We start from the raw sequence: 26896 nt of genomic DNA on the forward strand, positions 1-26896 counted from the left end.
GCGATGGCCGTAAACGAGATTCGCTGAGACCTGTGCGAGACATTGTAGGACGGAAGTAAAACGTACAGCGCAAATCAAAGTGACCGACATCTGCCAACGTTGTCAAAAGACGCGCACCCTCTTTCGAATGCTGATGTGATCAAGCCGGAAGTTTTGTTTTGTTTTGATAGCAATCAGGAAAGTTTGAAAAAAGTCGGCAGTAATCGTCATTTAAACTCGTTTTTGTGCAATATTTCATTTGGAAAACAGTTTTCAAAATGGCGGCACTGACACCTGGCTGACACGTCACGTTTCGAAGTCTCGCACAAGTCTCGTGAAGATCGCGCAGATAAGCGACGCCTGCCGTGGATCATCTCATCTCATCTCATCTCATTATCTCTAGCCGCTTTATCCTGTTCTACAGGGTCGCAGGCAAGCTGGAGCCTATCCCAGCTGACTACGGGTGAAAGGCGGGGTACACCCTGGACAAGTCGCCAGGTCATCACAGGGCTGACACATAGACACAGACAACCATTCACACTCACATTCACACCTACGCTCAATTTAGAGTCACCAGTTAACCTAACCTGCATGTCTTTGGACTGTGGGGGAAACCGGAGCACCCGGAGGAAACCCACGCGGACACGGGGAGAACATGCAAACTCCACACAGAAAGGCCCTCGCCGGCCACGGGGCTTGAACCCGGACCTTCTTGCTGTGAGGCGACAGCGCTAACCACTACACCACCGTGCCGCCCTGCCGTGGATCAAATGAACTAAATTCACCGTGGCTAAAAACCGAATAGGCCGATAAGTATAGTATTTAATTGCAATTAGTTGCCAATACGAGTCACGAAATAAGGTTACTAAAACTGAAAACGTAATTGAATAACACGTTAATTAAGAAATAAAGCAAGTTTATAAATGACTTCAGTTCTCCTTTAACTGAATTGTGGATGACGGATGGAGAACAGACGCCTCACCACGGCAACAGCTCATCGGCCTCATGGACAAATGAGCTAAAAAATCAATTTGCAGAATTTATTCAACTCCTGAACTTGTATGCTTCCTCAGCCTGAGTTATTTCACTCGAGTTCATAATGGAGTTCAGACAGATGCTCTGTGGAACATTCTGGAAAGCTGCCTACAGTGTGATGGAGTAAATTGGGGAATGATGTCTCAGAAGAAGGAAAGAATGTCTTTTCCATATCAGGGATCCAACATTCATTTGATCAGATATACTTCAGGTACCTTAAAGAAAGATCAGAGAATCTACTACAAAGTTGTGCTGTGAGTCAAAATGTGGTCCTTTTCTGTACATTAGTATATTTGAAATTAACCACATTGTTATCTTTGATCTCGAGCAGATGCGATACAGCACCAGCCAACAAATTAGCACGAGAATCACTAAACACATCACAGACATTTCAATCTAAACATGTCATTAGTTTCAAGATGAGTTTGAAGTAACTGCCTACAGGAGTGTATTTGTGTCTGTAGAACCCACTCCTGTAACACGTCCGCTATCTATCGATCATCCAGAACGGAAATACGGAGCATCGCTGTGGTAGTTATAATCCGGACAGACTTTCTGCAGCAGTTTGTAGTCAACGCTGAGGAAGGACACGTACACGCAGATGACCTTGAAGGGCTTGGCGCACAGCCATGAGATGTGACTGTGGATCTGCTCATGCATGCAGCTCTTTGACGTGTCATAGTTGCACCGCATGCCCCTCTTGCTCTGCTCCACCCTCTCCGACTCCACCCTGCAGTTGAACAGCTTCGACTCCACAGATTCCTTCACCTCTTGCTGCATCAATCCGAACTCCACCATCTTGGTGGATGGCGCTAATCCGATGGTGACGTTCCCGACGCCGGTGCTGTTACACAGGAAGTGGATGCTGAAGGTTCCATTTCCGTGGTCCACGATCTTCCCTTTGATGAGAAGGTCCAAGGATGCAGACTTGATGCTGCAGTGGAAGTCTCCCCAGCCGAACATCTTCCTCAGTTTTCCGGTTTTAAAACCCAGATGTCTTTTAGCCTGCTGGTTTGATGGCTGGAGGCTCGCGTCGTCAATGAACCAGTCCTCAAGCTCCTGCTCACTTCTGACCTTCTCAAGAAAAGCAGGATGAGCAGCGACGCTTTCAGTGTGTCCTTCAACCTGGACATTCTGTCAAGAGTACATTAAAATATACAGTATAGTGTTAGAGTATTGTATTATAAAGTGTTTTATTATACATACAGGACACTTTTGCAATGGAATAAAAACATGTGTTCTATTCCCTTCTAGCATGTTTCATTCATTTGGTTTGATAGCATGCAATATTGTTAGCATATTGCTTATCCTACATGTATTATGTCACTCTACCCAATGGAGAATGAGCATTGAATATGGTTTAAGATATTGCATGATTGTCAAGACAACATGATGTCACACGTCGGAGACATACAGTAAAACTTCCACGCTAGCGAGTGACTGGGACAATTTGTAAACAAACATGGCTGCCAGGTTTGCTTTGTTAAAAAAATACGGAAGATGTTGAGAGAATTTTGAAAGAGAAAGACACGTTGAACACCTGAAAGGAATGTATAATAATAATAATAATAATAATAATAATAATAATAATAATAATATTGCTGGCTATTTTGTGGTCTATCAGATATATTCCATTCAGCTACTTGTCTTCGACTAGTTCAATATCATGCTAGCTGAATAGAATATATCTGATATACTATGATAAAAAGCCAGTCAATATTATATAAATATTGCACAGTGCTGTTGAATTCTGGGTTCTGATTGGTCAGGTGTTGAAAACAGATTCTCTAAAGCAGCTGTAACAGGAATAAAACTAAAACTTAAAAGGTGCTGATGCATCCGAATGCCTCTATGTCTCTGCTTTTTCATGTTACACAGAAACGAAACCATCAATGCTCACTCCGGCCTCGTCTAGTCCAGAAGGAAGAATCTAAAGTGGGCCACCTTGCACAATAAATGTTGCAAGCTATAAACACTATATACAAGCTATATATACAGTGGGGCAAAAAAGTATTTAGTCAGCCACCAATTGTGCAAGTTCTCCCACTTAAAAAGATGAGAGAGGCCTGTAATTTTCATCATAGGTACACTTCAACTATGAGAGACAGAATGGGGGGAAAGAATCCAGGAAATCACATTGTAGGATTTTTAATGAATTAATTGGTAAATTCCTCGGTAAAATAAGTATTTGGTCACCTACAAACAAGCAAGATTTCTGGCTCTCACAGACCTGTAACTTCTTTTTTAAGAGGCTCCTCTGTCCTCCACTCATTACCTGTATTAATGGCATCTGTTTGAACTCGTCATCAGTATAAAAGACACCTGTCCACAACCTCAAACAGTCACACTCCAAACTCCACTATGGCCAAGACCAAAGAGCTGTCAAAGGACACCAGAAACAAAATTGTAGACCTGCACCAGGCTGGGAAGACTGAATCTGCAATAGGTAAGCAGCTTGGTGTGAAGAACTCAACTGTGGGAGCAATTATTAGAAAATGGAAGACATACAAGACCACTGATAATCTCCCTTGATCTGGGGCTCCATGCAAGATCTCACCCCGTGGGGTCAAAATGATCACAAGAACGGTGAGCAAAAATCCCAGAACCACACGGGGGGACCTAGTGAATGACCTGCAGAGAGCTGGGACCAAAGTAACAAAGGTATCAGTAACACACTACGCCGCCAGGGACTCAAATCCTGCAGTGCCAGACGTGTCCCCCTGCTTAAGCCAGTACATGTCCAGGCCCGTCTGAAGTTTGCTAGAGAGCATTTGGATGATCCAGAAGAGGATTGGGAGAATGTCATATGGTCAGATGAAACCAAAATAGAACTTTTTGGTAAAAACTCAACTTGTCGTGTTTGGAGGAGAAAGAATGCTGAGTTGCATCCAAAGAACACCATACCTACTGTGAAGCATGGGGGTGGAAACATCATGCTTTGGGGCTGTTTTTCTGCAAAGGGACCAGGACGACTGATCCGTGTAAAGGAAAGAATGAATGGGGCCATTTATTGTGAGATTTTGAGTGAAAACCTCCTTCCATCAGCAAGGGCATTGAAGATGAAACATGGCTGGGTCTTTCAGCATGACAATGATCCCAAACACATCGCCCGGGCAACGAAGGAGTGGTTTTGTAAGAAGCATTTCAAGGTCCTGGAGTGGCCTAGCCAGTTTCCAGATCTCAACCCCATAGAAAATCTTTGGAGGGAGTTGAAAGTCCATGTTGCCCAGTGACAGCCCCAAAACATCACTGCTCTAGAGGAGATCTGCATGGAGGAATGGGCCAAAATACCAGCAACAGTGTGTGAAAACCTTGTGAAGACTTACAGAAAACGTTTGACCTCCGTCATTGCCAACAAAGGGTATATAACAAAGTATTGAGATGAACTTTTGTTATTGACCAAATACTTATTTTCCACCATAATTTGCAAATAAATTCTTTAAAAATCAGACAATGTGATTTTCTGGATTTTTTTTTCTTATTCTGTCTCTCATAGTTGAAGTGTACCTATGATGAAAATTACAGGCCTCTGTCATCTTTTTAAGTGGGAGAACTTGCACAATTGGTGACTGACTAAATACTTTTTTGCCCCACTGTAGAAGCTATATTCACCCAAGCAATACTGACCTATTTGCCAGAAAGAATCCAAAACGGCAAGGAATTGACCGAGAAGAAGTGATTTTTGTTGAACTGCTCATTAAGGCTTAATTATTCCATAACCTTATTAATAATTGTAATGAAGCAAATCTGGGTAGAAGTTATATGCACCCTAGGTAACCCTACCTTCATGCCAGAAAGAATCAAAATCGGTGAAGAATTGAGGGAGAAGGAGTGATTTGTGTGGAAACTGCTCGTTAGGGATTGATTAATTACTCCATATCTTCATTATTAATTGCAATTATGCAAATTTGGGTAGAAGCCATATGCACCCCAGGCAGACCTACCTTCCTGCCAAAAAGAATAAAAATCTGTGAAGAATTGAGAGAGAAGAAGCGATTTTTGTGAAATGTTGACGATGCCGGACAGACGACGGACAACACATGATGGCATAAACTCATCACCTGTTGGCCGGACGAGCTAATAATGATCTATAGACTTCATTTTATGGTCTCTTCTTCACTCTTATACAGTCAATTCACATTTTCTACAAATCCTTGAGCTCACACTGACACTCCGTTACATTTTTTTTGTTGTTGTTGACATCAAAACCTGACACATTTGTTCCTAATGAAGATGGATTCAAACATTTTCTTGAAGCTTGACCAGAAAAACTGACCCGCCCACTGGGAGAACTATAACTCAGAGGTGGACTGAGCGTCTCAGAATATTGACTCTGACGGGCTCGGATGAGGATGCTCTGACAGCGTGTGTGCCTCAAGCAAGCGAGATGATTTATTACTTATCCCATGGATCAATAATCCAAATATTACAGTTTGTCACTCATCTTTGGCAATGGCACAAAAACGCCAGATTGAGGACAGATAGGATTCGGCTAGAGGACAAAACCAGGAGGTCGTCACATGCCCTGAACACTGTCACGTGTGTGTGTGTGTGTGTGTTCATTTAACGGGACACTGCACTGCCAAAAAAAAAAATCTTGTTAAGAGAAAATATCTTTAATATAGGTGAATTTATCTAATATTTCTGATTAGAAGGTTATTCAAACTCAAATAGAAGTTTATTTCGCTTACTTTTAGATGCTTTTACTCATTTCAGGCTTTAACTTGTCTTATTCTATTGGCAGATAACTTTGCTTCTTTCTAGAATTGAAGGTAGCCTGCCTTTCAGATTTTTCAAGTGTAGGTCATAAAAATATTTTTCCCAACACCCAATTATTTCTGGTTAGTGGACTGAATTCAAATCACAGACTTCCAATTTTATTAGTTTTCTTTAAAATAGAACAATTATGGAATTTCAGGCCACATGGCCTTAAATTCTACGCTACTTTTTCCTGCTTCACCATGACCCAATTCAAGATACTACGTCATGCATCCCGTGGTGGGCTTTCCCCGTTCGCGCAAGGCATTGTGGGATACAAATTTGAAACAGGAGAGAAAAATGGAGGACGTGAGTGTGCGAATGAAACGTGAAAGACCGACTACAGTAACGGAAAGCGAGAAGAAAAGACGTTATGTTATATACGAAGGAAAGGAAACGCAGGACCAAACTAATAAATATCGGCGCTCAGTGAGCACCTCGGTGTGATCAGCTGTTCGTTTAGCGACAGAATGATGGAACTGTCAGTGCACGCGCAAAGGTAAACCTGCAGATGGCAGTAATGCAACACTGTGGATGCCAGCTGCCGTAAAACCCAAAAGAAAAAGAAGAAGGAAAACCTGCGCATGCGCACATGCACTTCCTCTGTCTGCTTGACTGCGCCAAGCGAGCGATTTCATGCACATTATTTGCTTTAATCCCCTCAAATTAAATAACTTCCCAGCCACAGAATGGCCTGATATTTTATGAAATATTACAGAAATAAATATATATAACAATGAGCTTTCAGTGATATATCACAGTCAGACCTTTCAACCTGGAGGCAAATGCTTTCATTAAATTCTCCTCAAGAAGACAAATCAAGAGAGCGTCAGTGTGACACTTGCTATCCATAAAGCTTTATAACTGCACTCAATATTGTTGAAGAATGTCCAGTTCTCACTTACGTTAAATCAGCTACAAACTGTCATTCAAGCACCGACCTCACTTTCTTTCTCTCTCTTGAAGTTAACAAGACAAAAGAAAAAAGAAAAAACAACCGCTTGTCATGTTACCAAGTAACCACAAAGTCTGTTTAATGTACAGTGGTGCTTGAAAGTTTGTGAACCCTTTAGAATTTTCTATATTTCTGCATAAATATGACCTAAAACATCATCAGATTTTCACACAAGTCCTAAAAGTAGATAAAGAGAACCCAGTTAAACAAATGAGACAGAAATATTGTACTTGGTAATTTATTTATTGAGGAAACTGATCCAATATTACATATCTGTTAGTGGCAAAAGTATGTGAACCTTTGCTTTCAGTATCTGGTGTGACCCCCTTGTGCAGCAATAACTGTAACTAAACGTTGGTGTCTGTTGATCAGTCCTGCACACCGGCTTGGAGGAATTTTAGCCCGTTCCTCCGTACAGAACAGCTTCAACTCTGGGATGTTGGTGGGTTTCCTCACATGAACTGCTCGCTTCAGGTCCTTCCACAACATTTCCATTGGATTAAGGTCAGGACTTTGACTTGGCCATTCCAAAACATTAACTTTATTCTTCTTTAACCATTCTTTGGTAGAATGACTCATGTGCTTAGGGTCGTTGTCTTGCTGCATGACCCACCTTCTCTTGAGATTCAGTTCATGGACAGACATCCTGACATTTTCCTTTAGAATTCGCTGGTATAATTCAGAATTCATTGTTCCATCAACGATAGCAAGCCATCCTGGCCCAGATGCAGCAAAACAGGCCCGAACCATGATACTACCACCACCATGTTTCACAGATGGGATAAGGATCTTATGCTGAAATGCAGGGTTTTCCTTTCTTCAAACATAACGCTTCTCATTTAAACCAAAAAGTTCTATTTTGGTCTCATCCATCCACAAAACATTTTTCCAATAGCCTTCTGGCTTGTCCACATGATCTTTAGCAAACTGCAGATGAGCAGCAATGTTCTTTTTGGAGAGCAGTGGCTTTCTCCTTGCAACCCTGCCATGCACACCATTGTTGTTCAGTGTTCTCCTGATGGTGGACTCATGAACATTAACATTAGCCAATGTGAGAGAGGCCTTCAGTTGCTTAGAAGTTATCCTGAGGTCCTTTGTGACCTCGCTGACTATTACACACCTTGCTCTTGGAGTGATCTTTGTTGGTCGACCACTCCTGGGGAGGGTAACAATGGTCTTGAATTTCCTCCATTTGTACACAATCTGTCTGACTGTGGATTGGTGGAGTCTAAACTCTTTAGAGATGGTTTTGTAACCTTTTCCAGCCTGATGAGCATCAACAACGCTTTTTCTGAGGTCCTCAGAAATCTCCTTTGTTCGTGCCATGATACACTTCCACAAACATGTGTTGTGAGGATCAGACTTTGATAGATCCCTGTTCTTTAAATAAAACAGGGTGCCCACTCACACCTGATTGCCATCCCATTGATTGAAAACACCTGACTCTAATTTCACCTTCAAATTAACTGCTAATCCTAGAGGTTCACATACTTTTGCCACTCACAGATATGTAATACTGGATCATTTTCCTCAATAAATAAATGACCAAGTATAATATTTTTGTCTCATTTGTTTAACTGGGTTCTCTTTATCTACTTTTAGGACTTGTGTGAAAATCTGATGATGTTTTAGGTCATATTTTTGCAGAAATATAGAAAATTCTAAAGGGTTCACAAACTTTCAAGCACCACTGTAATTGAGAACTGGAACTACCTTGCTTCACGGATCATTAAGTGTAACTATAAACAGATAAAAAGTATGATTGTTTTATAAAATTTTAATTGTAATCCTTGGCAAACTGTCCTGGTATAAGAGAAATAAAACACCTCACACTGTGCTGTTAGAGGATAGCAATCCACTTCAAGGTGGAAACAGTAACTTTGCTTCATCTCACCACACTGTTGTTGATCATTTTCCCAACAGCAACATGATATGGAGTGTTTTATTCCTACTTATTACAGATATATAGTCCTGTGCAAAAGTCTCAATAATGCTGTTGATCAAAAATAGCTTAAAAATAATGAAATGAAATGTTCCAACATAAAAAAAAAATAAAAATACTATAAACAGTAATCAGTCAGCCATAATAAATGAATAAACGCAAAGTCGATATTCGGTGTGAGACGACCCTTTGCTTAAAAAAAAAAAAAAAAATAGTAGTCTGAGGTCCAGTGAGTTCAGTTTTATGCGGAAAAGAGCTGTAGGTTTTACTGAGCATCTTACAGAACCAGCCCCAGTTCTTCTGGACACTTTGTCACACTCGCTTCTTCATTTTGCACCAAACATTTTCCAGCAGCCTTCATTAGGTTTTCTTTTTTAATCTGAAAAGTGCTCTCTTATGGAATATGCTGCTCAGACACAAACTTTTTTTTTTTCTGTAGCATTTAATTTTATGCTGGAAAAAACCCCGGAATGTTTGGAACTCTAAAATGTTTCTGTAATGTTTTGACTCGATAATGTAGAAGTCTCATCTCATCTCATTATCTCTAGCCGCTTTATCCTGTTCTACAGGGTCACAGGCGAGCTGGAGCCTATCCCAGCTGACTATGGGCGAGAGGTGGGGTACACCCTGGACAAGTCGCCAGGTCATCACAGGGCTGACACATAGACACAGACAACCATTCACACTCACATTCACACCTACGGTCAATTTAGAGTCACCAGTTAACCTAACCTGCATGTCTTTGGACTGTGGGGGAAACCGGAGCACCCGGAGGAAACCCACGCGGACACTGGGAGAACATGCAAACTCCACACAGAAAGGCCCTCGCCGGCCACGGGGCTCGAACCCAGACCTTCTTGCTGTGAGGCGACAGCGCTAACCACTACACCACTGTGCTGCCCAGTACTGTATGTGGTATTATTATTATTATTATTGTAGATGATAAATATTTCCAGTGCATTGAGCCTGAATTACCAAAAGTACTTCCTTCCTTCCTTCCAATTTGAATAAACTCATGTAAAATAAAACCCTCAGGACGGCATCGAGAGAAACGGTGCAGTGTTTCAGTCCCCTGTGGATTCCCTTTAATGAGATAATTTACACACAATTAACAAAAATATCACAGACTGTCACTTTTTCCTCATGCTCTCTTTTTTCCCTCTTTCACTGTGTATTACGTGTTTGTCTCGATGTTGTAAGACGCTCCGCTCTCTCTCTCTCTCTCTCTCTCTCTCTACTGCTGTGACACATAATTAAGTTTCCCCTTGAGCTGGATTTCACATTTTTAAAGTCCTTTCACTGGAACCTATCTGAGAACTGTCCTCACAAATCATCGTCCCTTTATATTATTTCTAGGATTATTCAGGATAATTTCTGTTGGGTAAACTTTTTTTTTTGAAGAGTTATACACAGGAATCAGTTCTACATAGTACCTTTAGGTTCTCCCAGTGACACATGCTCATAAATCCATCCTGGATCAAGACAGAACTACAGTAGAACTGATTTATTAAAATAAAGATTAAAAAAACACTCCAAAGGCTTCTCCATGGGATCTTTGCTTTGTTTGAGGTCTAAGCATTTGAAAAGCGTCCGACTTGGAACCTTTTCTGTTTTGGAAAACTCTGTGTTGTAGGGTTCGATAAAAAAACTTTCAACAGTCGAACTGGATTTTAAGATGATAGCATTATCGAGCCCAGACTTCCACCAAGGCCAAAGGCTGTAACTTGAAAATGAACTGTAACTGAAAATGACACTAAATTTGTGGATCCACCCCATGAATCAGATCTGCTCCAAAATTTAACAGGTTCTTCCTTGGCCCATGCTTCCACCAAGTTTTATGGAAATTGAGTCAGTAGGTTTTGCACAATCCTGCTTAGAACCCTTAACCCTTTTTCCCTCTAAGAGTGTATTTGAGATTTTCTAGAACATACAGTTCCACTCTTATTCTAGAAGGCACTTGGAGAGTGCAGAACTCTGCCAAGGACAACAATCGACTCTTCTACAAGATGGAGATCTACAACTGCAAAAACCTGTTTGTTTGTTTCGCATTAAGACATATTTTGAATCCATTTTTCCCGAGTGCTCCATGACAACTGTTTCCTGTATTCCGTTTGAGCACCTTGGCTACATGTGTATCCTAGAGGATTCCTAGAGCCCATGAATCTGGATTGTGATATGGATTCATCATATTTCTACATTGGCTATGTTTTGTCACTACTGAACTTTACTGCCATCTACTGGATTTTAAGATGATGGCATTATCGAGCCCAGACTTCCACCAAGGCTAAATGCTGTAACTCAAAACTTTACTGAAAGTGAAACTAAATTTGTGGAAACTAAATTAGCATCCTGACCTAGCTCCAGCCATCTTCATTCTGTCTTGCCCCTGGACCCAGTTAGATCGGAGAGAGTGAAAGTGATGGCTGTGCAACTCTCCCTCACTCTAATCCAAGTCACATGCAAGTCCATCCATCCATCCATCCATCCATCCATCCATCCATCCATCCATCCATCCATCCATTATCTGTAACCCCTTATCCTGTGCAGGGTTGCAGGCGAGCTGGAGCCTATCCTAGCTGACTATGGGCGAGAGGTGGGGTACACCCTGGACAAGTCACCAAATCATCACAGGGCTGACACATAGACACAGACAACCATTCACACTCACATTCACACCTACAGTCAATTTAGAGCCACCAATTAACCTAACCTGCATGTCTTTGGACTGTTGGGGAAACCAGAGCACCCGGAGGAAACCCATGCAGACACGGGGAGAACATGCAAACTCCACACAGAAAGGTCCCCATTGGCTGCTGGGCTCAAACCCAGAACCTTCTTGTTGTGAGGCAACAGTGCTAACCACTACATCACCGTGCCACCCTCATGTGCAAGTCATGACTTCAAATTCAAATTCAAGTCCTGTGGCAATGGGCAAGTGGTGAAGCAGCAGGTGCGGAAACACTGGAATCTGTAGTAATGAACCTGCACACAGGTGGCCCAGGGCATAGGGTCGCCCTCTGCTGGAACAAAGCAGCAGTGGAGTTCAGCAGCCCCCTGAGTGTCTGTGCAGCCCTGTTTAGGATTCACTCTGCTCACCTCCATAGAGGAAGGGGATAGAAAAGGTGCCCCAAACATAGCCTGCTTCACCTCACCCTGGCCAGCACACCGTGGCTGGTGGGGATCCCACTCAGTGGTCGAAATACAACAAAAAGATAGTGAAGGTACTCAACCTTAACACATGGAATGTTGACATGTGGGTGTACCTTCAAAGCCCGGATTGCCCTCATCAGTCACCTCCAGACCCACAACCATTTTCCACCAAACTGAAATCATGGTCATTTTCGACCCCGAAGGACAAACATCATACATTTGTGGATCCACCTTGTGAATCAGATCCACTCCAAAATTTAACAGGTTCTTCTTTGGCCCATGCTGCACCCTTCCACCAAGTTTTATGGAAATCAAGTCAGTAGGTTTTGCACAATCCTGCTTAGAGTTGGACAAACTGGCAAAGAAACCGCACCGGAAACATAACCTCCTTTGTGGAGATATAAAGCAATCTTTGGTTTGTTCCACTTTTTTCAATTTTCTTTCTAAAATATTCTGTGCAGAACCTTACACCAGATTGCTCCCTATCCTTATCACAAAGGGTTCCAGATTACAATGAAGCTTAGTACAACAAAACCTAGGTTTCAAGGACACATCTAAGTGTTCTTTGCTTCCAAAAAGGAACCATTTTCAGTTCATACATAGAACTTTTAAAGGTTCCCCCAGAGAGACAACCATTTTAAAGAAAGGTTCTCCCAAAAAGACAAACCCATACTAGCTCTAGATTGAACTTTTTGGTGTAGCATAGCATCATTGTTAATTAGTCAAAAAAAGGAGAAGGTTCTTCATGAGTTCTTTGGTTTTTTAAAGGTTCTAAGCTTTCTAAAAACATCCTACTTGGACCCTCGTCTGATAGAAAAACATTGCATTATTGGGTTCTACATAAAACCCAAACCTAAAGGATTCCTCAGTGAGACAGCCAAAGAACCCTTGACTATTGACTTTTTTTTTTGTTAAGACTGTATTTAAAAAAAATACCCTTAAGGGTTCTTAAGTTTGCTTCCCTGAAAAGGTTCTCAAAAGTTCTTTGTAGAAACATGCGAAAGAAACTTTCCCTTTCAGTGAAGAACCTCTTTAGACATCTAAAATCTCTTCCCTTTCTAAAGAACCCTATTTTGTAAAGGGGTATATTTGTTGTCGGGTTCTACGTAGAACTTTGGTAAAGCAAGACAACTGAAGAATCATCAAGGGTTCGAAAAAATGTACTGCTGAATCAGAAAGGATTAAAATCAGTTCAAAAGTTCTGCAAGGTTGATATATATTTGTACTATAAGACCTCTCGCTCATCACACACACACACACACACGCTCAGCCGGGAGGATGTTAGAGTGTGACATGTGATTGTCAGCACTGAAGATGACGACCGGTTCTCACACTTGTGATGGAGTCGGGCTTAATTTAGTCTCACTCTGACTTCCTGATGATGTAAAAAAAGAAGAAGAAAAGTATAGAAAAAAATGTTCTCAGTGTGATAACTGAAGAACCTGATACTTTGAATATTTGCCTTTAATGTTTCATGAAGTCGAGAAAAAATGTTCTCTCTCATTTCAGTGTGGTGTGTGTTAAAGAGTAAAGAGTACACTGCTAGACCAAAGGTCAAATCTAGAACCATTAAAGGTACTTCAAGGTTTCATATACAACAGGATGCAAACCAATAAACTTATGTTGGTTCTAGAGTTAACCATAGTGTACTATCGCATCATTGTACTGTATGTACTAAGAACCACATTCAACGTGATGGTTCTTCAAGGGACATAGATTAAGTTTTGGGTTCTATGCTTTTTCAAAAGTGTCCAAATTGGAATCCATTCTGTGAGTGAAACATGGTGTTTCACTAACACAGTTCTACCTAGAACATTTTAAGGATCTCCAAGATTTAACCATATAATGTAGTGTATATATATATATATATATATATATATATATATATATATATATATATATATGTGTGTGTGTGTGTGTGTGTGTATATTTTATAACCAGAACCACATAAAAAGGGTTCTTCAAGTGACCTTTGGTAAGTGAATGTTTCAGGGCTCGGTATTAAGGACTGCCCGATTGCCTGGGGCAAGTGAAACATGCAGTCGGGCGAGCATGATATGTCCCCAACATGCCCGACCAGGCAAGTTGGAATGATCATGTATTACGAACTAGCACCACAAAAATTAGGCTTGTTGATCTTTTATTTCAGTTCCTAAAAGTGTCCTTCACTATGTATCCGCCAATATGTCTTGGCTGTTTTCCTAGTCTTGGTTTCATTTACTGCTTTGCAAGTTATTTTATATCCCCCCGCTGTTGTAGTATGGGATGCGTACTGTTTATAGACCCCTTGTGAATGACGTCACGCATCACGTGATAATTACAGCTAGGGTCAGACAGACACTGTCTTTCATGCAAGCAAGACTTAATCTGTCTTCAATATGGTTAATTTTTGTGCTGTTTTTGCTTGTTCAAACAGAGAAATAGATAAAAGGCATTACCGTCTCCCCGCTATCAAGAAAAAAATGTTAATAAATAGAAGCAAATGCTTCAAGAACAACGAGGAAGTGAGTGGTTAAAGAATATGAAGAGAGGAGCTCAGCCTGAAAACTCCAGAAAAATTCACGATTGTATTTAAAATGTATTTTACAAAAACAGAAAGTAGGAAGTGAGTATGGAAGAGTTTGCTTAAGAATCTTGTTTTATTTTCTTCTGTTCGCATTCGAGTCAGCGCCTTCATGAAAGTGTTTGATTTTCTTACAGATGAACCAACCAGTCCTGTGCAAAATATTTATATATCTTTTTTTTTTATATCATCCACCTCTAGGTTAAAAAACAAACAAACAAACAAAAACAAACAAACAAACAAACAAACAAAAAAAAAACTGCACTGCATCCTGACAGACTGGCTGCACTGATTCAGTTACAGGTTGCCAGGTCTGTATAAAACACCCACAATCTACACACTAAACAATAATTTTAAACTCAAACATTATCCTGTCTGTCATGACACAGCGCAGGGTTTTTTTTAAACTGAGAGGTGGATGATACAACAACAACAACAAAAACGTAAACTATATAAATATTCTCTAACATAGTACTGTTTAAAAATCTTGGCACACTTTTGTTTTCTTCATACAAACTTTGTTATAGATTTCTATTTTATGAGTACATTATCGAGTAATGAATCTACAGTCTGAGCTAGTTCTACACAAACACACTGAACTTTACAACAGCTGCATGCATGTGAAATGGAAATAAATCGACTAAGGCAGGAAAAACTATTTTGGATAAAATTGTTATTGTCTGTTACAAGTAAAAGTAAAAAGTAACCAATACCAAACTTAATAATAAACTTATTCAATAGCCAAACTTCAACTCTACGTGTGATCTTCATTTTATGTTGCAATTCACAACTATTCTATGGTTTTCCTAAAAAAAGAAAAGAAAAAAAAAGTAGTACTCGCAAAATAGGGGGCAAGTGATAATGGGGGGGTGGGGGGTGGATTAACCCCCACTTTCCCCCCAGTACAAGTGGGTTTAAAAGTTAATGTCGAGCACTGTGTTTCCAAGCTCTTTAAAAGTGTCATACTTGGAAATCTTTCCTATTGAGAAACTCATTGTTGTAGGGTTCTACACGGAACCTTTAAAAGTTCTAATAGATGTAGCCTAATACTACAGTACAACATCATTTCCTGAACATAGAACCAAATTCAAAAGGGGTACTTCATGTAAATTAGGGGTTCTCAATTTTTAAAAGTGTTGTACTTGGAATCCTTTCCAACAGAGAAACACTGTGTTCCAGGGTTCCGTCAAAGATTTCAACTGTAAAACAACTGAAGAACCCATAACCTTTTTCCCTTAAGACTGTATTTCAAAATTCTTTTCAAAAAGGGTTGCAGTTAATACCCGAGTCTGAGTCCAAGTCCGAGTCATCAGTGCTCAAGTCCAAGTTGAGTCACGAGTCCTTAAAATTAGGGCACGAGTCCTGGACTCGAGTACTACAAGCCTGTTGTATATAATTATATATAATGTTTAATTTAATTACGCAAATGTTTAAAAAAAAAAAGAATATATATATATATATATATAAATGTATAAAGATCATGCCTTATATATATATATATATATATATATATATATATATATATATATATATATATATATATATATATATATATATATATATAATTAAATCCAACAGTATCCCAGAGTGAATCATAAGTTTTTAAACAATTACAACAGATTTTATATAAATAAGTAAACAGGATATAATCCAAGCGTGTAGATGAAGATTAAAGATGGATCATTGAGAGTCTTTACGGTTCAGCATCAACATTATTCTCTGATGATATCACACCAAAATTATTTTATTTTATACTATTTTACATTAATAATAATCTCAAAAATTCTTATTTCCTGGTGTGAAAAAATCAAAGAATACTGCTGTTAAGCACAAACATGCAAACAAACATACAAACACAACACAGTCCTGGTCCTTATTCCTCAAGCTACTTTTTATTTGAATATTTCCTACTGAACTTATGCTGAATATTTCATGATTGTTGTTATTGTTGTTATGCTGAATATTGTTCCTTTTGTTGTTGTTTTTTTAAATGAATCATGATGCATAGAGCTCAAACTGACACAAAATCATCTCTAAATCCTCATTGAAAGGAAGAAGTTTATAAGTTGAAACAGCAACATAATGTTGTGAAATAACAAGTTATTAAGTGACAAAGACACAAGGAGAAAACACCAACTATTTCCCACAAGTTACGCTTCAGGGCTTTCGGTAAAATCTGTCTGACATCATGACAGTTTATGAGATTGAAGCAGAGCTGTCGGTGGTGCTGAACCTGAAACAATGCCAATCAGAAAACACTAAAAAGCAAACAAACAAACAAAAGCTAAAAGGGTATAAAATTCTCACCCCATATAGAGCGGGAACAGAGATCCACACCAGGACGCAGGCGGAGAACATCCTGAAACACACACACCAACTTTATCTCTCACCTTCTTCACATGCACACAGAGACAGACTGACACACACACACACACACACACACACACACACACACACACACACACACACACACACACACATTGTGTGTGTATGTGTGTGAAGGGGGAGTGTTCACTTACAGTGCTCCAGATGTGTGAGAGGAATCACATCACAGCTGGAGTATAGGTATGCAATAAAGAGACACTAATGGCTCATTAAGGGTTGCCACAACCATCAATTTCCCACCCAGAAATATTATTCGTATTATATAAAAAATGGATTGAGTGGATTTGAAAAAAAAAATGAGTGTTTTATATCATTCTGTTGATAATTTTATAGCTATTTTATTCTGAAAGTTGCATTAACACAGTTCCAGTTTCCAGGTGGGAAATCGATCGAACTTAAAAAGTGCCATTGATAGGGTTTAAAAGCGAAGCCAAACTGTCTCTGATGCCCTCGAGTGGTTGGCTGCAGTACAATTTTTTAACCCTGCCCCATTTTCAAGTTAGTGAATGGGAAATGAGCCAAACTTCCTGTTAAAGGAGAACTGAGGGCAAATTTTTTATGATCAAAATTCTATTTATCTCATTTTATTAAATATCGGAATGCATTTTTGATCGCTATTTTGTCGCTGCTGTAGCAAGTTATGAGTGTTTGAAATATGCTCTGTAATATATCAGTCCATATGTCAAAGCAATGGCTGTAAACGAGATTCATTGAGACCTGTGCGAGACATCGTAGGACGGAAGTAAAACGTACAGTGGAAATGAAAGTGACCAACATCTGCCAACGTTCCCTGTGTCTGAAATCACTCACTCGTTCACTACTCCCTATATAGGGAATTACTATATAGAGGACTATATCATGAGCTCATTGGTAAAATGAAAAAAAAAAATGCTTTCGGACACTAGTCCGTCGCGCTGGTATTTACATCATCACTGTTGCACAATTAAAACGTGCCAGATCAGTCAGCTGGTGGGTTTCAAAATAATAAATACATGTGTTTTTGTGATAAATCCATATTATACTGAGCGTATTTCACACATTAATCAATACAAAGTCCCTGCAGCTTTCAGGTCTTTTTGTTAAATCAAGGCTGAATACTTTCTTTCTTCTTTGCTGCTGCCTTTTATTAAATCAAATTTGAGACTTTTAATTTGATTTCTTTCAGCGCGACCGCAATGCATGATGGGATATATTGCTTTGGTTAGTGACCATCGGTTATACACTACTTTTTGTGATGCACTGTGGGATACTTTGAGTGCACTATACAGGGTGTAAATAATCCTCACTAAGGTTTCAGACAGCACTACACAATGGTGTCCTCACTATATAGTGCCCTATACAGTGAGTACAGAGTGATTTCAGACACGGGGTTGTCAAAAGATGCGCGCGCCCTCTTTTGAATGCTGATGTAATTGAGCCAGAAATTTTGTTTGTTTTGAAAGCAATCAGGAAAGTTTGAAAAAAGTAGGCAGTAATCGTCATTTAAACTCGTTTTTGTGCAATATTTCGTTTGGAAAACAGTTTTCAAAATGACGGCACTGACACCTGGCTGACACTTCACGTTTCAAAGTCTCGCACAAGTCTCGTGAAGATCGCGCGGATAAGCGACGCCTGCCGTGGACCAAACGAACTAAATTCAACACGGCTAAAAACCGAATAGGCCGATAAGTATAATATTTAATTGCAATTAGTTGCCAATATGAGTCACAATATAAGGTTACTAAAACTGGAAACGTAATTGAATAACATGTTAATGAAGAAATAAAGCAAGTTTAAAAATGACTTCAGTTCCCTTTTAAGTTCCTCTTAAGCTCCACATATTATTTTTAACCCGAAGCTCTTAACAGGTCTGGAGCAAAACCACGTCTTGTTCTGCTCGGTTTATCTCCGTGTACTGATATTATAACGAGCAAACTATGAGATGCTTTTAGTTCAGGGTACTTTACTGAATATTTATACATTTTAATTTCCCAACATTCATTTAGCAAAGTTCCAGTTTCTCATTTTATTTCACAGTAAGTTTTTTTTTTTTATTTAATTTAAACTTTGGTAACTCTTCATCATGCTGCATGACCCCACCCCATTGTTGACTATTTTCCTGAAACGGCACAAAACAGAGTATTTTATTCTTTGGAGATAATGCTCTCTTGTAATAAATAATAATTCAAAAAATAAATAAAGTCTTAAAGACTGTATCAGTCCTGCTAAACTCTCTTACCCCTTTTCAACCAACAGGAAATGGAGTTCTGTTCTTGTTTTTTTTTTTTTTTGCTCCTCCTACTCAAGTGAGTAGGACGCTTCTTTGCTTTGCTCTTGCTTTCTTGATCTTTATTTCTATACTTTACTTTCTCATTTAATTTCCACTATTTTTTCATTTTATTTTTCATCTTTATAAGCTTTTAATTTTAATTTAATTTCCATTATTTTTTCATTTTATTTTTCATCTTTATAAGATAAGTTAGCTTTTAAAACAAAATGCCAGGGGGCAAAAAATCCTGCAGAAAATGCATGGAACTAGAACAGAGGATTTCTATCCTGGAATCAAAGATTGATGCTCTGCCAAAGACGGACGAATTAAAAGCGATATCTCAGGAAAGGAGTACAGAAACTGTGGCTGAGAATGCAGAGATTGCACTCCGACAGACCGATGGCATTGCAGATCGAGTGGATGAATTCATCGATCAAGCTGGGTAAAATGTGAGTACAGAAAACTGGCAAATGATGGGTTGCAAGCCCAAAAATAAAATCAGAAGAGTAATTACCTCAACACCAGCTCGTTCTACAAATTACAATAGGATTTACAATCCTATGGAAAATCCACAGCCCATAAGGCTTCAGAACAAATTTGAATGCCTCAGGGATGTGGAAGAGGATTTTTCAAGTGGACAAACACATCGTAAAAAGAGATCGCACCAAGATCGAAGAGCTGTGGGAAGAGGCAAAAAGCAGCTCGTAACACCACCTGATCCCACAACCCTTGTTCTTGGTGATTCCACTGTAAGACATTTAAAAGGTCATGGGATGATTATTTGCTGTCTTCCAAATGCATCCATCTCTGACACCAAAGGCAGCATTTTGAAACTCATGTCCGAGCATAAAACTATCAAACGTATTGTTGTGCATGTGGGAGCAAATGATGTTTTCAGAGAACAGCTGTTTGTCCAAGATGATTTCAGAAAACTTTTTTCTGATCTCTATAAGACTGGAATACAATCTTTTATTAGTAGCCCACTCCCAGCGAGAGGAAGTTTTGCATTTTCTCGACTCTTCAGTCTTAACACCTGGCTTGGAAAAAACTTTTGGTATGAACTTCATAGACAATTTTAACCTTTTCTGGAATCGCAGAGAATTCTTCAAGCCAAATAGCACTGAACTCAGCTGGATTGGAGCCAAAGTCTTAGTAGACCATTACAGACTTGCAATCTTTTCTCAGCCAGCATTGAGGAAAACAGTTGATAAGATGTCGCAGACTGACATAGTTACAAAAAACAATACCTCTGCAAAGCCAAAACAATCATCTTTGCAAGTCGTCATCAAGGACACACAGACATCTGACCTGCCAGACTGCCAAGATTCAAAGACAGACTGCCAAAAATCAGAGACAAACTGCCATACAAAGAACTCACCAATTTCTCGCTCTTCTGACTTCACTGCACCATCTCCGTCTCCCACCCGCATGGATTTCCCTAATAGTATGCAAAGATTGCTCCCAATGGCTACACTTTCTTTTTCCAGCCCAAATCTGTCGCGACAAGCAGTGTACCCAGTTCATCAAAACTGTGTTCGCCCAGGACTTTCAGCTGGCTACAAATCTTTTTCACCATCTAAAAGATACATGCCATCTCCAATCCTTTCACCCTCAAACCAAATGGAACATTTAGAAAGTCTTGTTTGATGTACTCTGGGTCCCTGCAAATGGGTGTAGTTTTGAAAACCAGCTGGGACCCAATATGCCTATGCCATTCTCTATTCCTGTGTTGATAAGAAATAGAAAACATAGAGCACATTTAACCCAGGGGGTAAACCAATCTAATCTCCTTCCTGTTTTAAAACAACATCAGAGTGCACAAGCAGACATTACTTCTAGACTTTCTGTAAAGCTAGCTCTTCTGAACGTTAGATCACTTTCAAACAAGTCATTTTTAATTAATGATCTTATCTGCAAACATAATCTTGATTTTTTGCTTCTAACTGAAACTTGGCTGGATCAAGCAAATAGTGCTACCACGCTTATTGAAGCAGCTCCCCCAAATTTTAATTTTTTGAATGTTACCCGACAAGAGAAAGGTGGAAGGATCACAAATATATTCAAAGTCTCTTTTCAATGTAAACAATCCTCACTTGGTGATTTTACATCCTTTGAACACTTATGTGCACTTGTTACATGCTCTCCTAACATATTATTATTAACTATTTATAGGCCTCCGAGACATTCAGCCAAAGTCTTTCTTGAAGAGTTTGGTGAACTGTTGTCAGTCATTTGCTTAGAGTTTGATTGCCTTATTATATCTGGGGATTTTAACTTGAATGTAGATAATACTGAAAACACTTATGCCAAAGAACTACTTGCACTTATTGACAACTTCAACCTAGTACAACATGTACAGGGGCCGACCCACTCTCGTGGTCATACCCTTGACCTCGTCATCACAAAGGGTCTTACTGTTTCTACTACTGTTGTTGACCTGGCCTTATCTGATCATTTTTGTGTTTTCTCTGATCTTTCTATGTCTCCTCACATTCAGAACAGCTCAACGACTATGGGTAGGAGAGTCATAAACGACAACACATGTTCTCTTTGAGCAAGCTCTCTCTCAGAACTCAACCAAAATGTCAGACTCTGTAGATGATTTACTGGAAATTTTTAATTTAAATATGACCCAAATTATGGATGATATTGCTCCATTCAAAATCAAAAGAGTCAATGATAAGCAGAAAGCACCATGGAAGCAGTACCCGGCTGTTAAACTGCCAAAGAGAGAATGTAGAAAGACTGAAAGAAAATGGCGCAAATCTAAACTTCACATCCATTATCAAAAACCATAAAGAGATGCTTTGTAATTATAATTATGAAATTCGTAAAGCAAGACAGTCTTTCTTCTCCAACATCATCAACAGGAATATGAACCATGCCCGTGTGCTATTTTCAACAGTAGAGAAGCTAACTAATCCCCCACCACAATTAGCACCTGAACTTCTCTCAGTTAACAAATGCAATGAGTTTGCATCCTTCTTCAAAGGTAAAATTGATAAAATACGGCAGAATATTGCTCATAATATATCTCAGTTGCAAAAAATTGAAAAATTGCAATCACCAATGACACAGATAGATAACTTCAACACAATGTCAGAATTTTGTTTAATTGATTATGAGACTCTTGAAAAAACTGTACAAAATCTCAGTTCCTCAACATCTGAATTGGACATTCTGCCCACCAACTTTTTTAAGTCTGTTCTTCATCTTATAATTACAGATGTGCTTCAAATTATAAATACATCCCTAGAGACTGGCGTTGTTCCTGTGTCCCTGAAAAAAGCCGTTGTAAAGCCCCTACTTAAAAAAAATAATCTGGATCCTTCAGTATTAAATAACTACAGGCCAATATCAAATTTACCATTCATCGGGAAAATCCTTGAAAAAATTGTCTTCAATCAATTAACTGCCTTCTTGATATCAAACTGTTGCTCACAACATACTGCTATATCGACTTGAACACTGGGTTGGATTGACTGGTAAAGTTATCAATTGGTTAAATTCATACTTAAAAGATAGAAGCTTCTTTGTTACCATGGGAAATTGTTCCTAAACGTCAATGTCCTTGACCTGTGGTGTCCCCCAGGGGTCGATTCTTGGACCATTACTATTCAACCTTTATATGCTCCCACTTGGGCAAATTATCAATAACAATTCAATTTTGTATCACTGCTATGCAGATGACACCCAAATTTATTTTGCTTTATCACCTAATGATTATGCCCCCCTTGAATGTCTCTACCAGTGTATCGACCAAATCAACAACTGGATGTCACAAAATTTTCTTCAGCTGAACACAGATAAAACAGAAGTAATTCTATTTGGAAAAAAAGATGAAAGACTCAGGATTACCACTATTCTTGACACAAAAGGGATTAAAACTAAAGAAATGGTTAAAAATCTTGGTGTTTTCATTGACAGTGAGCTAAACTTTGACAGTCACATGAAAGCAATCACTAAAATGGCATTTTATCATCTAAAAAACATTTCCAAACTAAGAGGACTTATGTCAAAAAATGATCTGGAAAAACTGATACATGCCTTCATTTCTAGTAGGGTTGATTACTGCAATGGCCTTTTCACAGGCCTGCCAAAAAAGACCATCAAACGACTTCAGCTGGTTCAAAATGCAGCGGCTAGGGTTCTCACACGAACAAAAAGAACAGAGCACATTACTCCAATTCTAAGGTCCCTTCACTGGCTTCCAGTAAGCTACAGAATTGACTTTAAAGCATTGCTGCTGGTGTACAAATCTCTAAATGGTACAGGGCCCAATTACCTCTCTGATATGTTGCAGCGGCCTAACCCAATCAGATCTACCAGATCAAAACAGAAAAATTTACTATTAAAACCAGTTGTTAAAACAAAGTGTGGTGAAGCAGCTTTTAGCTACTATGCAGTACAGCTATGGAACCAACTGCCAGAGGACATTAAAAATGCTCCTGCTGTTGGCAGCTTCAAATCTAGGTTAAAGACCAAGCTGTTCTCAGATGCTTTCTGTTAAATAATTAATATTGTCTTCTTTACATGTTTTATAATCTTTACTTTTACAGTCTCTGCATGTTTCAAATTTTACTTAACTTTTATTCTATTTTATTCTGCTGGGTTTTTTCCCCCTATTTGAACTTCTACTTCATTTTATTATCTTATTTCTACTATTGTTTAATTCTTATTATATTTCTTCCCATTTATTTTATGTAATTTTATTCTCTATTGTTTACTGTTTTGCTTTTACTTCTATAAAGCACATTGAACTGCCACTGTGTATGAAATGTGCTATATAAATAAACTTGCCTTGCCTTGCCTTCTGGCACCAAATTTTGAACCGTTCAGGGTTGTGTTTCCCAAGAGCCTCTTAACGCTAAGAGCATCTTAACTAGGAAAGAGAGAGAGAGAGAGAGAGAGAGAGAGAGAGAGAGAGTGTGTTCATTGTGCTGCTCACTCTACCATTTAACGATGATCTTTGTGCTGCAATACTTTTGGGAAACTCAGACCAGAGCATTTTTCACCAAAAATAAATTGCTTCAGAACCTGAAAAGTTGGTTAACAGCTGGAACTGAAATATAGCTGTTTTTTCTAGCATGAATTGTGAAGACATCAGTGGGCATGTCATTAGTTTGGAGAGGAAGCAGAGAGCAGCAATGGAGAACACAACAGAAAACATGGACCGAAAACAAACATCTGCAACAACAAAGTAAAAACTCGGAGGTAATCAGTATATACCCCCGTTGTGCATCGTGCAACATTCTCCATTCATGACACATCCTTGATTACAGCGGTTCAGCTCAAAAATGGTGAAAATGTGGTCCAGTTCACTAGCAGGCACCAAGATTCAAAGAATGGAACCAGTTCAAGAACCAAGAACCCATTCCCTGTTGGTTGAAAAGGGGGATGTGTAATTTGTGAATGGGCTCTGCATTGTAAAATTAAAGAATGCAGGAATGTACACTAAAACACACCACAAGTGCATATTTTGGTAATGAGCCAATCGAGATTTGTGTCCTTGTGTGTTTTGAACTTGTAGATATAAACTGACAGTCTCAGGAAGCCCCACCCCTTTCTCCCAGTTCATACTCATCGTGATTTAGAAGTCTTGCTGTTTACTTGTCCATACTAGTTCAGCCGAATAAGTTCTGAGCCAGTGGAGATTTTTTGGTGTTGGGGTTTTGGGGTGCGGGATTTTCCCTCCATTTTCTCCCCAGTTTGGTCTTTCCAGTTCCTATCCTCACCCCATTATACAACAGCTACCAAATGGGCAAAGGTGGAGGAAGCACATACAGTAGATATAAAAAGTGTACACACCCCGTTAAAATGATCGGTTTTTCTGATGTAAAAAAATGAGACCACTATAAATAATTTCAAAACTTTTCCCATCTTTAATGTGACCAATAACCTGTACAATTCAATTGAAAAACAAACAAATCTGTTAGGGGGGAAAAACATAAAAAATAAATAAAATGTACAATAAGCTGGTTACATAAGTGTGCACACCCTTAAACTAATATTTTGTTGAAGCACCTTTTGATTTAATTACAGCATTCAGTCTTTTTGGGTTCACACCTGCCATCAATTAAAATGACTCTGATTAACCCCAAATAAAGTTCTGACATTTACTCAGTTTCATCCTCCAGCAAAAGCCAGGGTTCACAGAGCTTACAAAGCGTCAAAGGGATCTCATTGTTGAAAGGTATCAGTCAGGAGAAGGGGACAAAAACATTTCCACGGCATTAGATATACCATGGAGCACAGTGAAGACAGTCATCAAGAAGTGGAGAAAATATGGGACAAGAGTGACATTACTGAGAACTGGACGTCCCTCTGAAATTGATGAAAAGACAGGATGAAAACTGTTCAGGGAGGCTGCCGAGAGGCCTACAGCAACACTGAAGGAGCTGCAGGAATTTCTGGCAAGTACTGGTTGTGTACTACATGTGACAACAATCTCCTGTATTCTCCATATGTCTGGACTATGAGGTAGGATCAAAGAAAAACATCCAGGCCCAGATAAATTTTGCAAAAAAATAAAAAAATAAAAATACATCAACTCTCCCAAAAGCATGTGGGGAAATGGGTTACGGTCTGATGAAACCAAGGTTGAACTTTTTGGCCGCAATTCCAAAAGGTATGTTTGCTGCAAAAACAACACTGCACATCACCAAAAGAACACCATACCCACGGTGAAGCATGGTGGTGGCAGCATCATGTTTTGGGGTTGTTTTTCTTCAGCTGGAACAGGGGCTTTAGTCAAGGTGGAGGGAATTATGAACAGTTCTAAATACCAGTCAGTTTTGGCCCAAAACCTTCAGGTGTCTGCTAGAAAGCTGAAGATGAAGAGGAATTTCATCTTTCAGCACGACAATGACCCCAAAAAAGTTTTGGAACGGCCCAGCCAGAGCCCAGACCTAAATCCAATTGAAAATCTGTGGGGTGACCTGAAGAGGGCTGTGCACAAGAGACGCCCTCGCAATCTGACAGATTTGGAGCGCTTTTGCAAGGAAGAGTGGACAAATATTGCCAAGTCTAGATGTGGCAGGCTGATAGACTCCGACCCAAAAAGACTGAATGCTGTAATTAAATCGAAAGGTGCTTCAACAAACTATTAGTTTAAGGATGTGCACACTTATGCAACCAGCTTATTGTATGCTTTTTATTTTTTATGTTTTCCCCCGTAACAGATTTGTTTATCTTTCAATTTAATTGTACAGGTTATAGGTCACATTAAAGGTGGGAAAAGTTTTGAAATTATTTATCATGGTTTCATTTTTTTACTTCAGAAAAACAGATCATTTTAACGGGGTGTGCACACTTTTTATATCCACTGTATTTCCTGTGCAGGACAGTGTACCATACTATCCATGTCATGGGGTGGCACGGTGGTGTAGTGGTTAACACTGTCGCCTCACAGCAAGAAGGTTCTGGGTTCAAGCCCAGTGGCTGACAGGGGCCTTTCTGTGTGGAGTTTGCATGTTCTCCCCATGTCTGCGTGGGTTTCCTCCAGGTGCTCCGGTTTCCCCCACAGTCCAAAGGCATGCAGGTTAACATGGGTTGGCTTGAGCAAGGCACCGAACCCCCCAGCTGCTCCCTGGGCGCTGTAGTATAGCTGCCCACTGCTCTGAGTATGTGTGTGTGTGCTCATTGCTCACTTGTGTGTGCATGTGTGTGTTCAATGCTTCAGATGGGTTAAATGTAGAGGAAACATTTCACTGTGTGCTCAAGTCTGTGCTTGAGTGTACATGTGACAAATAAAGGCTTCTTCTTCTATACTCAGAGGAAAGCACTATCCACCCTCTTCCACATACAGTGGTGCTTGAAAGTTTGTGAACCCTTTAGAATTTTCTATATTTCTGCATAAATATGACCTAAAACATCATCAGA

At 39.4% G+C, this 26896-nt stretch overlaps 1 protein-coding gene across 1 annotated transcript; it reads right to left on the bottom strand.

The window, feature by feature from the left end:
- Positions 1 to 1512: 1512 nt before the first annotated feature.
- On the bottom strand, positions 1513 to 16740 carry LOC132867641 (neurexophilin-1). The gene is made up of 2 exons (XM_060900616.1): positions 16690 to 16740; positions 1513 to 2148 (listed from the first exon to the last, which is right to left on the bottom strand). Exons 1-2 carry the CDS (start codon positions 16738 to 16740, stop codon positions 1513 to 1515), a joined length of 687 nt encoding a protein of 228 aa, XP_060756599.1.
- Positions 16741 to 26896: the final 10156 nt, after the last annotated feature.

Source organism: Neoarius graeffei, chromosome 19, assembly GCF_027579695.1.
Source record: "Neoarius graeffei isolate fNeoGra1 chromosome 19, fNeoGra1.pri, whole genome shotgun sequence".
NCBI lineage: Eukaryota > Metazoa > Chordata > Actinopteri > Siluriformes > Ariidae > Neoarius > Neoarius graeffei.